General features: G+C 55.4%; 1 protein-coding gene across 1 annotated transcript in view; it reads left to right on the forward strand.

The window, feature by feature from the left end:
- Positions 1 to 13,887, forward strand: part of SOS1 (SOS Ras/Rac guanine nucleotide exchange factor 1) — a 52,850-nt gene that overhangs the window by 23,300 nt on the left and 15,663 nt on the right. The window contains exons 9-12 of the mRNA XM_054177241.1: positions 5,635 to 5,762; positions 6,821 to 7,476; positions 11,448 to 11,529; positions 12,590 to 12,712. Of these exons, the coding sequence (XP_054033216.1) occupies positions 5,635 to 5,762; positions 6,821 to 7,476; positions 11,448 to 11,529; positions 12,590 to 12,712 (989 nt within the window). The remainder of the gene's footprint in view (positions 1 to 5,634; positions 5,763 to 6,820; positions 7,477 to 11,447; positions 11,530 to 12,589; positions 12,713 to 13,887) is intronic.

The raw sequence follows: 13,887 nt of genomic DNA on the forward strand, positions 1-13,887 counted from the left end.
TTCTGCAGAGCAGCTCTCCTGTTTGCCATCCCTCATCTCCTCTGCTTGTTTTTTAACCCTTAATCACCAGGGTTGTGCTATTGCTTCCCAGGATGACCTCTGCAACTGTGAATTCATCTCTGGGTAGTGTTCAAAACTGAGTACCTTTCTATCCAGACACATCATTGCCATCCAGCTGAGCTCATGGCCTTGCAGACTTGGCTGGCAAAGGTCAGGCTGGAGTTGCATGGAAGCCCTGGCAGTGGATTTTGAATCCACTTTTGGAATTACAACAGAGAAAAGGGAAAGTGTTTTCCAATAGAATTGTCTTTTACTGTGCTGGAACATCTGGGGGAAGAAAAGAGAAGACCTCAACCACAAGTGTGGAAGCACACTGGGGTGAGTATTTTGGGACATTTCAAATGCTACCTCTACCTAAATGTTGTCAGCTTAATGGTGAACTTTAAATCTCTTAATGTGCTCTGCAGGTCTGGCAATAATGCTGGAACAGACCCAGAATGACAGTGAGGAAGAAGAGAATTTCAGAGCATGAAGGCTCTGGAAGGATGTGAGTGAGCTTGTACCTTTGTTGCAGCAAGGTAATGAATCTGCTGCTGTGGAAGAGCCCATCAGCATGTGAGGAAAACCAGGACAAACTGTGTTGTGGAAGAATGCAGAGCAGATGTTGTCTCCATCCTCTGAGAAGACAAAGCCTCCTGTGAACAAAGCACCCAAACTGCAGAGTCCTGAAGAAAGAGCCTTGGGGGTGCTGGGTGCTGAGCAGCTCCCCAGGAGCCAGCAGTGCCCCCCTGCAGCCCAGCAGGCAGCTGTGTGCTGAGCTGCAGCCAGAGGAGTGTGGGCAGCAGGGCAAGAGAGGGGATTCTGCCCCTTGGCTCTGCTCTGCTGAGACCTCACCTCCAATCCTGCCTCCAGCTCTGGTGTCCCCAGCAGGAGGAGGACACAGAGCTGCCAGCAGGTCCCTGTCTCTCTGGAACTGGGGAGCCCCAAGCTGGGCACAGCACTCCAGGTGTGGTCTCAGCAGGGCAGAGCAAAGAAGCAGTTTGTTAAATTCAGCTTTCTTTACTCCAGATGGTTTCCTTTTTCTGAGCTCAGGTGAAGCTCACCATACTTAAGTTCTCCACATCTTTTGAGATCCATTCAGAGTCACATAGTCATGCTGTGAAAGAACTGGGAAGTGTGTCACAGAATGGCTTAGGTAGGAAAGAACCTCAGAGATTCTCTACTCTAACCACCCTGCTATGGGCAGGGATGCCTCTCAACTAGAGTCAGCAGCTGCTCAAGGCCTTGAACACCTCCAGGGAAGGGACATCCACAGCCTCCTTGGGCAGCCTGTGCCAGAGTCTCACCACCCTCACACTGAAGAACTTCTTCCTCAGCTCCAGCCTGACCCTGCTCTGCCTCAGCTTCAAACCATTCCCCCTTGGCCTGTCTCCAGACCCCCTCAGCAAAAGTCCCTCTGCAGCCTCCCTGCAGGATCCCTTCAGCTATTGCAAGGCAGCTCTGAGGTCCCCCTGGAGCCTTCTCCTCTCCAGGCTGCACACCCCCAGCTCCCTCAGCCTGTGCTCACAGCAGAGCTGCTCCAGCCCTTGGCTCATCTCTGTGGCCTCCTCTGGCCTCTCTCTGGCAGCTCTGTGTCCTTCTGCTGCTGGGGCCAGCAGAACTGGAGGCAGGATTGGAGGTGAGGTCTGAGCAGAGTCTGGGGGCAGAATCCCCTCTCCTGCCCTGCTGCCCTTGCAGTTGAAATGCTTTTCCCTGTGCTGTGTTTCCCTGCTGCCCTTGCCCAGCCTGCTGCCCACTGTGCTGCCTCTGTTCAACAGTGGCTTAACCACAGCACGGAATAAGAGCTCTTTCTAAACATGCTGCCAAGAGAATGCTGGAGGCTTTGGGTCTCTATCTGCTGTCTGAGGGCTGGTATTTGACACCTTTCTGTAAGCTGCTGTGATTTCATGTAACTGTTGCTGATTAAACAGAAGGCTTTGGTTCCAGTGGGAGCAGAGGCAAAGGCTGCTGTTGGGTTTTTGTGTGCCGTGATACGTTGAATTCTGATCCCCCCTGGGTGCAAACAGCCCTCCTGCTGTCATGCAAAGCCAAAGAAACCCTGCCACAAAGGCATGCACCTTCCTGCTGCACCCTCCCCAAGGTCTGCTGCTGGCTCTGTGTGGATCCAAAGTGACTCCTGCAAACAGAGTGCAGCAAAGCTGGGTGTCTGTGTCAAGAAACAGCACCCAGGGCCCTTCCTGAAGCTTCGAGTGTGAAGTTCCTTTCAGACTGCTAGGGTTTTCCACAAGTGTGTGGTGCTCCCTCTGCTTGTCCCTGTTTGCTGTTCCAGATGATTTCCTGGATCAGAGAATCACAGAACTGCCAGGGTTGGAAGGGACCTCAAGGAGCAGCCAGATCCAACCCCCCTGCCACGGGCAGGGACACCTCACGCTGCAGCAGGTTGCTCACAGCCACAGCCAGCCTGGCCTGAAAAACCTCCAGGCAGGAGGACTGTAGGAATGCTTCCTACAGACTTGGAACAGAAACCACTAAGGGGAGCCAGAGGCTCTGAAGAGATATCAATAAATGGAAGAGAAGGGATCTTGTTCTCCCTAAGGCAAGGATTGGACACTCATAAACTTAGGAAATTTCACATACAGAAGACTTTTCTCCTCATAGGAGAAGTCAGGAAGAAGTTCTTGCCCATGAGGGTGGTGAGACACTGGCACAGGCTGCTCAGGGAGGTGGTGGAAGCCTCCTGCCTGGAGGTTTTTCAGGCCAGGCTGGCTGTGGCTGTGAGCAACCTGCTGCAGTGTGAGGTGTCCCTGCCCGTGGCAGGGGGGTTGGAGCTGGCTGCTCCTTGAGGTCCCTTCCAGCCCTGACAGTTCTGTGATTCTAGGTGTGTTGTCCAGCCAGTTGTTGGTGTGTGAGAGTCTGAAATGCCTCTCTCTTGATAAGCTTCTAAATAGTTGTTGCCTCAGTTTTCTCTCTTACCTGTAGCCAACAGGTGTTTCACTAACTGTAAAAGGAAATAAACCACAACTGCTGTAGTGTGAGATGTCCCTGCCCATGGCAGGGGGTTGGAGCTGGGGGATCTTTAAGGTGCCTTCCAACCCAAACCTTTCTGTGAATCTGAACAATGTGAAACAAGAAGTGCAGCCCTGAGGCTGAGGAGGAAGCCTGCCTGGTCAGTACTGCCAGTGCTGCAGCAGAGCTGTGGCCAGCCTGGGCTTGCTGCTGCTGGTGTGCTGAAACAAGCCAAGGGAAGGGCTGGTCACAGTGACAGGGGGGAGTGCAGCTCATGATAGAGGAGAAATGGGGGAGTGGGCTTGTTTGCTCTGGAGAGGAGGAGGCTACAGAGGAGAGGAAGCATTCCTACAGTCTGTGACTGTGTGATGGGTTGGGGAAGATGGAGACATACTTGCTGCAACCATCTGTTGTGTCACACATTGCATCAGGTTGGGAGGGAGCCTCAAGGGGCATCTTGTGCAACCCCCCTGCACTCAGCAGGGACACCTCCAGCTAGAGCAGGCTGCACAGGGACACAGCCAGGCTCAGCTTCAATGGTTCCAGGCATGGGGCCTCAAGCCCAGCCCTGGGCAGCCTGTGCCAGTGTCTCCCCACTCTCCTTGGGCACAACTTCCTCCTGAGGGCCAACCTCAAGCTGCCCTGCTCCACTTTCAAACCCTTGCCCCTGGGCCTAGCACTCCAAGCCCTTCTGAACAGTCCCTGCCCAGCCTGCCTGCAGCTCCCCTGCAGATCCTGAACTGCAGCTCTGAGGTCTCCTCCTCTCCAGGCTGAACAGCCCCAGCTCTCCCAGCCTGTCCCCACAGCAGAGGTGCTCCAGCCCTCTGATGAAAAATCTATCAGGGACATCCTGATAAGCTGTTAGGAATTGCCAGGAGGAATTTCAGACATGGAAACAGATTGTCCAGAAAGGTTGTGGCCTCTCCATTCTGAGAGCAGTTCCAAACTCAACATGGCCCTGCCAGGCAGCCTGATTTTTGTTGGCTTTGTGGTTGAGGGTAGAGGCTGGACAAAACAATCTGAGTTTTCCATGCAGCTTACCTGGCCCAGCAGTGTCTGTGCCTGTTGCAGAGCTGCAGCCATCCCACAGATCTGCTCCAGAATGCTCTGCCTGGGGCCCTCCCTTCTCACACAGTCCCCTCAGGATTGAACACCTCTAAGGAGCTGGTGTTTAGGACATGTAAATCAAGCTGCTTTTGAGGTAACTAACTGATGCCTGAAGTGGATCCACATCTGAAGTGCTACTGGCACAGCATCCTGGCAGCTGAACTGAGCAGGAGTGGTCTGGATGGTCAGGGAGTGAGATGGATGGAAACTGCTTGAAGGGAAGAAGTCACAGAATCAATAAGGTTGGAAAAGACCTCAAAGATCAGAGAGTTGTGGTCAGTGGCACAGTCTGGTTGGAGGCCTGTGTCTAGTGGAGTCCCCCAGGGGCTGCTACTGGGACCAGAGCTGTTCAATGTATTCATCAATGAACCTGGCTGAGGGCACAGAGGGCACTGCCAGCAACTCTGCTGATGGCACCAACCTGGGAGCAGTGGGGACAGCCCTCAGGCTGTGCTGCCATCCAGCCAGACCTGGACAGGCTGAGAGCTGGGTGGGGAGAAATGGAATGAAACCCAACAAGGGCAAGGGGAGAGTCTGGCACCTGGGGAAGGACAACCCCAGGGACCAGCACAGGCTGGGGACTGAGCTGCTGGAGAGCAGCACAGGGACCTGGGGGTCCTGGTGGACAGAAGGATGCCCAGGAGCCAGCAAGGTGCCCTGGTGGCCAAGAAGGCCAAGGGCAGCCTGGGGTGGATTAGAAGGGCTGTGGAGAGTAGGTCCAGAGAGGTTTTCCTGCCCCTCTGCTCTGCCCTGCTGAGGCCACATCTGGAATATTGTGTCCAGTCCTGGGCCCCTCAGGTCAAGAAGGACCTCAGGGAGCTGCTTGAGAGAGCCCAGCAGAGAGCCCCAGAGCTGCTGCAGGCAGTGGAACATCTCCCTGTGAGGCCAGGCTGAGGGAGCTCTGGGGCTGGGAGCAGAGGAGCCTGAGGGCTGCCCTCATTGCTGGTGATCAAGGTGTGCAGGGCAGTGTGGGGAGGATGGAGCCAGGCTCTGCTCAGGGATGCCCAAGGACAGCACAAGGGGCACTGGGGGCAAGCTGGAGCAGAGGAGGTGCCACAGGAGGGAAGAGAAGGGAAAACTTTGTCAGTGTGAGGCTGCTGGAGGCCTGGAGCAGGCTGCCCAGAGAGGTTGTGGAGTCTCCCTCTCTGGAGCCTTTCCATCCCCCACCTGGCTGTGTTCCTGTGTGCCCTGCCCTGGGTGCCCCTGCTCTGGCAGGGGGCTTGGGCTGGGTGATCTCTGCAGGTCCTTTCCAGTCTCTACCACTCTGTGATTCTGTAATACCTACTCTGGTTTTCCTGAGTTGATGCTGTGGGCAGTTTTGTGTGCTGCCTGGGTCAGCACTGAGCCCCTGGGTGTTCCCCTAACTTCAGCAACAAGCAGGAGCAGGCAGCACTCGCTTGGATTTCTCCTTCCTCGTTGGGACTTCACAGACCGTCCACAGTCCACAACGCTCACGACACTTTGTTGTTGTTCTTTTGTCTTTGCTTGTTTTTTTTTGCATTTGACTTTCAATGGCAACAGCAATTAGAAGAAAAGAGTGAGGATGAAGAGGATAAGGAGTGCTTGAAGCAAGCAATAACTGCCCTGCTGAATCTTCAGAGCAGCATGGAACGGATATGCTCCAAAAGCCTCGCGAAACGAAGGCTGAGGTAAGCGCGTTTCCCCTTTTCCTGCTTTCTGCTCCTCATGCTTTGCTATAAACCTAGGGCTCCCAGTTTCCTCTTTTAGTAAACAATGAACAAAATGGTTTGTGAGCAGCCTGCTTCTTTCAGAGGAAGTGACATCAAAGCCCAGTGAGTTTGTTATTGTTTCCAAACCCTTCTGCTTTCTATTCGTTCCCCCCCCCTGCGCGACGCTGGGAGTTGAGATGGTCTGAGGAGGTGAGTAGAAAAAGTGCTGGCATCTGGGAGCTGATCCTGCTCAGACCAAGAGCCAGCCAGCTCAGAATCCTGGACCAGTGCCTCTCTCTGGGATTAGAAGGGGCTGCTCTTAAACTTGAAACTGCTTAACCTGAAGGGACTTTTGGTGCAGCGGCCAGCTGAAAGTCACCACCGGCTGCTCGGTGCCAGAAGGAGACGCAGAGAGAGCAGCCGAGCTGCAGCGTTGTGGCAGGCTCTTGGCTTGGGCTCACCTCTGTTTGACTTCATGCTGGTATTTTGTTCAGTTGGTTTTCTAAGCTCTGCTTTTGCTCTGAAAGAGCTGCTCCAGTGGTTTCTTAACCATGCAAGTCTGGTGCTGCGAAGTGCAGCCCTTAGCCTTGGCCTGGAGGTCCTTGAACAGCAGCTTCTTTTCTCTGGAGCGTGCTTCTTGCGTGCAGCCTCAGCTTGTTGGGTTTGTTGTGTGTGGTGGTGTTCTGTGGAGGTGAGGGCTTTGTGAGAGGGGCAGGCACTGACAGCTTGCCTGCTTCTGGTTGCCCTTTTGGGTTGTTTTGTTTGCTAGGTAAAACTTCTGTTGCACAGGAGGTAAACAGGAAATGTCTGGGGTGAGGAACTTAATGGCCAAGGTTTGCCACGGTGCTGCTACTGAGTGCTGAGATTGCCTTCTGAGGGGAATTCTCAGGGCTCAGCCAGATGACCTCCTGGCTTTGCTGGTGGTGGTGGTGGTGGTGGTGGTGGTGGTGGTGGTGGTGGTGGTGGTGGTGGTGGTGGTGGTGTGTTTGACCTGGCTGCACACTAACAGGCTGCTTTCCTCCCCGCCTCGGCCGCAGCGAGTCCGCCTGCCGCTTCTACACGCAGCAGATGAAGGGGAAGCAGCTGGCCATCAAGAAGATGAATGAAATCCAGAAGAACATCGATGGCTGGGAGGGGAAGGACATTGGGCAGTGCTGCAACGAGTTCATCATGGAAGGCACCCTGACCAGGGTGGGAGCCAAGCACGAGAGGCACATCTTCCTTTTCGACGGTTTGATGATCTGCTGCAAGTCCAACCACGGCCAGCCCCGGCTGCCCGGCGCCAGCAACGCCGAGTACCGGCTGAAGGAGAAGTTCTTCATGAGAAAGGTGCAGATCAACGACAAGGATGACACTAATGAGTACAGGCACGCCTTTGAGATCATCCTGAAGGACGAGAACAGCGTGGTCTTCGCCGCCAAGTCGGCCGAGGAGAAGAACAACTGGATGGCGGCGCTGATATCGCTGCAGTACCGCAGCACCCTGGAGCGGATGCTGGACGTGACGATGCTGCAGGAGGAAAAAGAGGAGCAGATGAAATTCCCCAACCCTGAGCTGTACAGGTTTGCAGAGCCTGACTCTGAGGAGAACATTGTGTTTGAGGAGAACATGCAGCCCAAGTCTGGGATCCCCATCATCAAGGCAGGGACTGTGGTCAAGCTGATCGAGAGGCTGACTTACCACATGTACGCAGGTGAGGCCCAAGCTCGGGGCAAGGGCAGCTTTGTGCCTGCCCTCCTCTGTCAAGTACAGAAAGGCTGCAGCAAAGCAAAGGTGCTCTGCAGTGCACAGGTCCCAGCATGCTCCTGCAGTTAAGGTTCTGAGGTCTGTTGTGTTGTATCTGTGTGTGGGGTCAGGCTGTGGAGCTGGGCTGAGGAGAACCTCACAGGGGGTTCAAGAAGGCCAAGGGCAAGGTCCTGCACCTAGGTCAGGGCAACCCTCGGTACCAATCTAGGCTGGGGGGGATGAGATTGAGAGCAGCCCTGCAGAGAAGGACTTGGGGGTGCTGGGGGAGGAGCTGGACATAAACCAACAGTGTGCACTTGCAGCACAGAAGGCCAAGGGCAGCCTGGGCTGCATCCAAAGCAGTGTGGCCAGAGCTGGAGAGAGGGGATCCTGCCCCTCTGCTCTGCTCTGGGGAGACCTCACCTGCAGCTCTGTGTCCAGCTCTGGGGCCCTCAATGCAAGAGAGACCTGGAGCTGATGGAGAGGGTGCAGAGGAGGCCAGAAAGATGCTCAGAGGGCTGCAGAACCTCTGCTGTGGGGACAGGCTGGGAGTGCTGGGGCTGTTCAGCCTGGAGAGGAGAAGGCTCCAGGGAGACCTCAGAGCTGCAGTTCAGGATCTGCAGGGGAGTTGCAGGCAGGCTGGGGAGGGACTGTTCAGAAGGGCTTGGAGTGCTAGTCCCAGGGGCAAGGGTTTGAAAGTGGAGCAGGGCAGCTTGAGGTTGGCCCTCAGGAGGAAGTTGTGCCCAAGGAGAGTGGGGAGACACTGGCACAGGCTGCCCAGGGCTGGGCTTGAGGCCCCATCCCTGGAGCCATTGAAGCTCAGCCTGGCTGTGTCCCTGCGCAGCCTGCTCTAGCTGGAGGTGTCCCTGCTGAGTGCAGGGGGGTTGCACAGGATGCCCTTGGAGGCTCCCTCCCAACCCAGTGCCCTCTGTGAATCCAAATCCTCACCTCAGTAGCTGTAGGAGTTACAATCTGCATCCTGTGTGGCCAGCTGTAGTGGCATGTGCCAGCTCTGGTGAAGCAGTGCTGCCAGGGGTAGGATATTCATAGATTGATAGAATGGGTTGGGTTGGAAGGGACCTCAAAGATCATCCAGTTCCAACCCCCTGCCATGGGCAAGGACACCTTCCTCTAGCCCAGGTTGCTCAAGGCCTCACCCAGCCTGGCCTTCAACACCTCCAGGGAGGAGGCAGCCATGACATTCAAACACCACAAGAGCTAGGACAGGGCAGCAGCCCCAACAGCCACCTGGCCACGAGGTGTGGCAGACTGTCCAAACCATCCTGTGCTGGAGCAGCAATATAGGAAGAAATCTCTGCAGAAGCAGCTTTCCAGGTGTTTTTACATGAGACACAAAGGCTTTCTTTTAGAAATTGAGTTATTCATGTTCACAGCATCACAGAGTGCCAGGGGTTGGAAGGGACCTCCAGAGATCACCCAGCCCAAGCCCCCTGCCAGAGCAGGGGCACCCAGGGCAGGGCACACAGGAGCACAGCCAGGTGGGGATGGAAAGGCTCCAGAGAGGGAGACTCCACAACCTCTCTGGGCAGCCTGCTCCAGGCCTCCAGCAGCCTCACACTGACAAAGTTTCCCCTCCTGTGGCACCTCCTCTGCTGCAGCTTGCCCCCAGTGCCCCTTGTGCTGTCCTTGGGCATCCCTGAGCAGAGCCTGGCTCCATCCTCCCCACACTGCCCTGCACACCTTGATCACCAGCAGTGAGGGCAGCCCTCAGGCTCCTCTGCTCCCAGCCCCAGAGCTCCCTCAGCCTGGCCTCACAGGGAGATGTTCCACTGCCTGCAGCAGCTCTGGGGCTCTGTGCTGGACTCTCTCAAGCAGCTCCCTGAGGTCCTTGAGCTGAGGGGCCCAGGCCTGGACACACCTCTGCCGGTTTCAACTGCTTGTAATGGCCTTCTGCATTATCTCCTCCTTTCCCCAAGCGTTGTGTGAGAGCAGCAGAGTTGGTGGCAAGGTTTGGTGATGGTGTGAGGGGTGTTTCTGTGTGCCTCCACAGGGCAGAGCTCTTCTGTTTCGAGAGGCTTTCTGCGCGGGGCGTGCTCGTGCGTCATCCTGCTCTCCGCTTCCTTTTGCAGGACTTGAGGGGGGATTATTTATAAGTCCTTGCAGACCAACTTATTGTTCTTCCTTAGCTTTCAAACTGGCTGCACTGAGGAGGGAACTGTCACATGAGCAGACATCCTGACTAACCAGTGCTGTCTGGGGCTGTTTGGTGAAGGTTTGCTCATGTATTGTGCGCTGTTTTGGGTGACAGACCCTGGCTGCCAAGAGAGCAAGGTCAGGTTTGTGTTTTCTCAGCTCCTTTGGCTGCCTGGCACCCAGTCACCAGTGGCATCCCCCAGGGCTCAGTGCTGGGGCCTGTCCCCTTTTAATGTCTTCATCAGTGCCTTCCTATGTCTGTGCCAGTGTCTCACCACCCTCATGGGCAACAACTTCTTCCTGACATCCAATCTGAATCTCCCCACTTCTAGTTTTGCTCCATCCCCCCCAGTCCTATCACTCCCTGACAGCCTCAGAAGTCCCTCCCCAGCTTGCTTGGAGCCCCCTGCAGATCCTGCAAGGCCACAAGAAGGTCTCCTCGTGCCCCTTCTCTGGACACCTTCCAGCACCTCCAGCTCCTGGACACAGAGCTCCAGGTGGGGTCTCAGCAGAGTGGAGCAGAGGGGCAGAATCCCCTCCCTGGCCCTGCTGGCCACACTTCTCTTGCTGCAGCCCAGGCTCTGCTTGGCTCTCTGGGCTGCAAGTGCTCCCTGCTGGCTCCTGCTGAGCTTCTCCTCCCCCAGCACCCCCAAGGCCTTTCCTTCAGGGCTGCTCTCAGGGCAGTCCCTGCCCATGTGCATTGGAATATCTCAGATAAATGAATGTGTGAATTCATGCAGTCTGTTGATGTCCTCCAAGAGAAACTGATAACAGCTTCAAAATCTAGCTGCTGGTTAGCTGATCTAAGAGACCATTTCTATCCAGGACAAAGTCATTCCTTTCTCTTGAATTCTCTTGTCCACATCATTCTCAAAAAGCAGTGGTGTGTACTACATTCATAGGATGCTTTGGGTTGGAGAGGACCCTAAAGTTCATCCAGTTCCAACCCCTGCCGTGGGCAGGGACACCTCCCACCAGCCCAGCTTGCTCAAGGCCTCATCCAGCCTGGCCCTGAACACCTCCAGGGAGGAGGCAGCCACAGCCTCCCTGGGCAGCCTGTGCCAGAGTCTCCCCACCCTCACTGCCAAGAATTTCTTCCTCATTTCCAGTCTCAGTCTCCCCTCTCCCAGCTCAAAGCCATTATCCCTCCTGTCCCTCCCAGCCCTTGTCAAAAGTCCCTCCCCAGCTCTCCTGGAGTCTCTTCAGGTACTGGAAGGCTGCTCTAAGGTCTCTCTGGAGCCTTCTCCAGGTTGAACAGCCCCAACTCTCCCAGTCTGTCCCCACAGCAGTGGTTCCCCAGCCCTCTGAGCATCTCTGTGGCCTCCTCTGCACCCTCTCCAGCAGCTCCAGGTCCCTGTTGTGCTGGGGGCCCCAGAGCTGGAGGCAGTGCTGCAGGTGTGGTCAGAGCAGAGCAGGGGGGCAGAATCCCCTCCCTGTGCTGCTGCTCTCCCTGCTCTGGCTGCAGCTCAGCACACAGAGGATGAACTGTTTGTTGTTTTCAATGGTGCTGAAACAAGAAGAGTCTTTTCCTCCCTGCAGTCACAGGAGGAGTTCACTGGTGAGGATTTGCAGCTCAGTAAAAACTGTTGTTAAATTCTGCTTCCTGCTGCTGCTTGAAGAGGCTCTGAGTTGTCAGCAAAGCACTCCTGGCTTCCCCCATCATCTCTGCAAATGGATAGTCTGGAAGCCTGAAGTGTAAAGGCTGCAGAAGGTTGCTTGGCAGCATGAAGCAGCACAGGCAGAAGGCAGCTGCTGACACAAGCATCAAATTCTTCTTGTCCTTAGATCCCAACTTTGTTCGGACTTTCCTCACAACGTACAGATCCTTCTGTAAGCCTCAGGAGCTGCTGAGTCTGCTCATAGAAAGGTAAGGCCACTGCTGAAAAGACTCTCCCTGCAGGCTGCACTCTCTTAGCTCCTGCAGGTTTTCAGGTGGAGCAGAGTTTCCTAGGCTCATAGACCGGTTGAGGTTGGAAGGGAGCTGAAGGATCATCCAGCTCCAACCCCCTGCCCAGAATTGCCCTGCAGGGACACCTCCCACCAGCCCAGCCTCCTCAAGGCCTCATCCAGCCTGGCCCTCAGCACCTGCAGGGAAGAGGCAGCCACAGCCTCCCTGGGCAGCCTGTGCCAGAGTCTCCCCAGCCTCACTGGCAAGAATTTCTTCCTCATCCCCAGTCTCAATCTGCCCTCCTCAAGCTTCAATCCATTCCCTCTCCTCCTGTCACTCCCAGCCCTTGTCAAAAGTCCCTCCCCAGCTCTCCTGGAGCCCCCTTCAGGTACTGGAAGGCTGCTCCAAGGCCTCCCTGGAGCCTTTTTTTATCCAGAGTGATTTTAAGATCCTTGTTTTCCAGTTTGTTGTGATTGACTCCAAACACTGAAAAGTTGCCAAATCCAAGGGTTGCAAGCAGAATGTGCAAGCTAATTCCCAAGGCTTTAGGATTGTTCACTTAGCTCCTGTGAACATCAAGCATGCCACATTTTTTGGCTTTGCAATCTGATTTCTCCTTGCCTTTAGCAGCTTCTCCTGTGAGCCTTCCAAGACTTCTCATTCTCTGCAAGCATTCTGCACTTGGAGCTATTTTTAACTGGCATTTTATTTCTGCCCAGATTCAGAGAATGGGTTGGGTTGGAAGGGACCTGAAAGCTCAGTCAGTTCCAACCCCCTGCCATGGGCAGGGACACCTCCCACCAGCCCAGCTTGCTCAAGGCCTCATCCAGCCTGGCCCTGAACACCTCCAGGGAGCAGGCAGCCACAGCCTCCCTTCGGAACCTCTTCCAGTGTCTCCCCACCCTCACTGTCAAGAATTTCTTCCTTATCTCCAGTCTCACTCTGCCCTTCTCAAGCTTCAATCCATTCCCTCTCATCCTGTGACTGCAAGCCCTGTGCATGCTGTGAGCAGTGTGTTTAGAGCCTTCCTCTCCACTAGGTTTGAAATCCCAGAGCCTGAGCCAACAGAAGCCGACCGCATCGCGATGGAGAACGGAGACCAACCTTTTAGTGCTGAGCTGAAGAAGTTCAGGAAGGAGTACATCCAGCCTGTGCAGCTGAGGTGAGTGCTCATCAGTCACACACTCACTGAAAGGCTTGGGCTGGCAGGGACTTCCAAAGCTCCAACTCCCCTGCAGTCAGTAGAGACATCCTCCACTAGAGCAGGTTGCCCAGAGCCCTGTCCAGCCTCACCTTGAATATCTCCAGGGATGGAGCCTCAACCACCTCCCTGGGCAACCTGTTGCAGGGTTCCAGCAGCCTCCTGGTGCAGAACTTGTTCCTCACCTCCAATCTCAATCTGCTCTGCTCTCATTCCAAACCATTGCCCCTGGTCCTGTCCCTGCAAGCCTTTGGGGACAGTCCCTCTGCAGCCTTCCTGTAGCCCCCTTCACAGAATTAGCCAGGTTGGAGAAGACCTCCAAGTCCAAGTGGTACCCAATCCTAACTAATCAACCAGACCATGGCACTAAGTGCCTCATCCAGGCTCTTCTTAAACACCTCCAGGGACACTGACCCCACCACCTCCCTGGGCAGCACTTTCCCATGGGCAATCTCTCTGTCTGTGAAGAATTTCTTGCTAACATCCAGCCTAAACCTCCCCTGGCACAGCTTGAGACTGTGTCCTCTTGTTCTGGTGCTGGTTGCCTGGGAGACCAACCCCCACCTGGCTACAACCTCCCTTCAGGTAGTTGTAGACAGCAATAAGGTCTCCCCTGAGCCTCCTCTCCTCCAGGCTAAACACCCCCAGCTCCCTCAGCCTCTCCTCCCCAGGCAGTGCTCCAGGCCCTTCAGCAGCCTTGCAGCCCTCCCTTGGACTCTCCCCAGCAGATCCCTGTCCCTCCTGAGCTGGGGAGCCCAGAACTGGATGCAATGCTCCAGGTGAGGTCTCAGCAGGGCAGAGCAGAGGGGGAGGAGAACCTCCCTGGATCTGCTGGCCACACTCCTCTGAATGCCCCCCAGGACCCCTTGGCCTTCTTGGCCCCCAGGGCACATTGCTGTCCCCTGCAGAACTTGCTGCCCACCAGCACTCCCAGGGCTGCTCCACAGGGCTGCTCTCCAGCAGATCCCCTCCTAACTGATCTCTCAGCCTCTCCTCTTAGGAGCAGCTGGTGTCTGGTGAAAGGCAAGCAGGAGCAGGAGCTGCATCTGCTCTGCTGTTTGTGATTCTCCTGATAGAAGCCTGGAAAAGGCAGAGGTGAAGGGAGGCTGTGATGTGCAGTGCTCACTTAGCCTTTT

Source organism: Dryobates pubescens, chromosome 39 (assembly GCF_014839835.1).
Source record: "Dryobates pubescens isolate bDryPub1 chromosome 39, bDryPub1.pri, whole genome shotgun sequence".
In the NCBI taxonomy this organism is placed as follows: Eukaryota; Metazoa; Chordata; class Aves; order Piciformes; family Picidae; genus Dryobates; species Dryobates pubescens.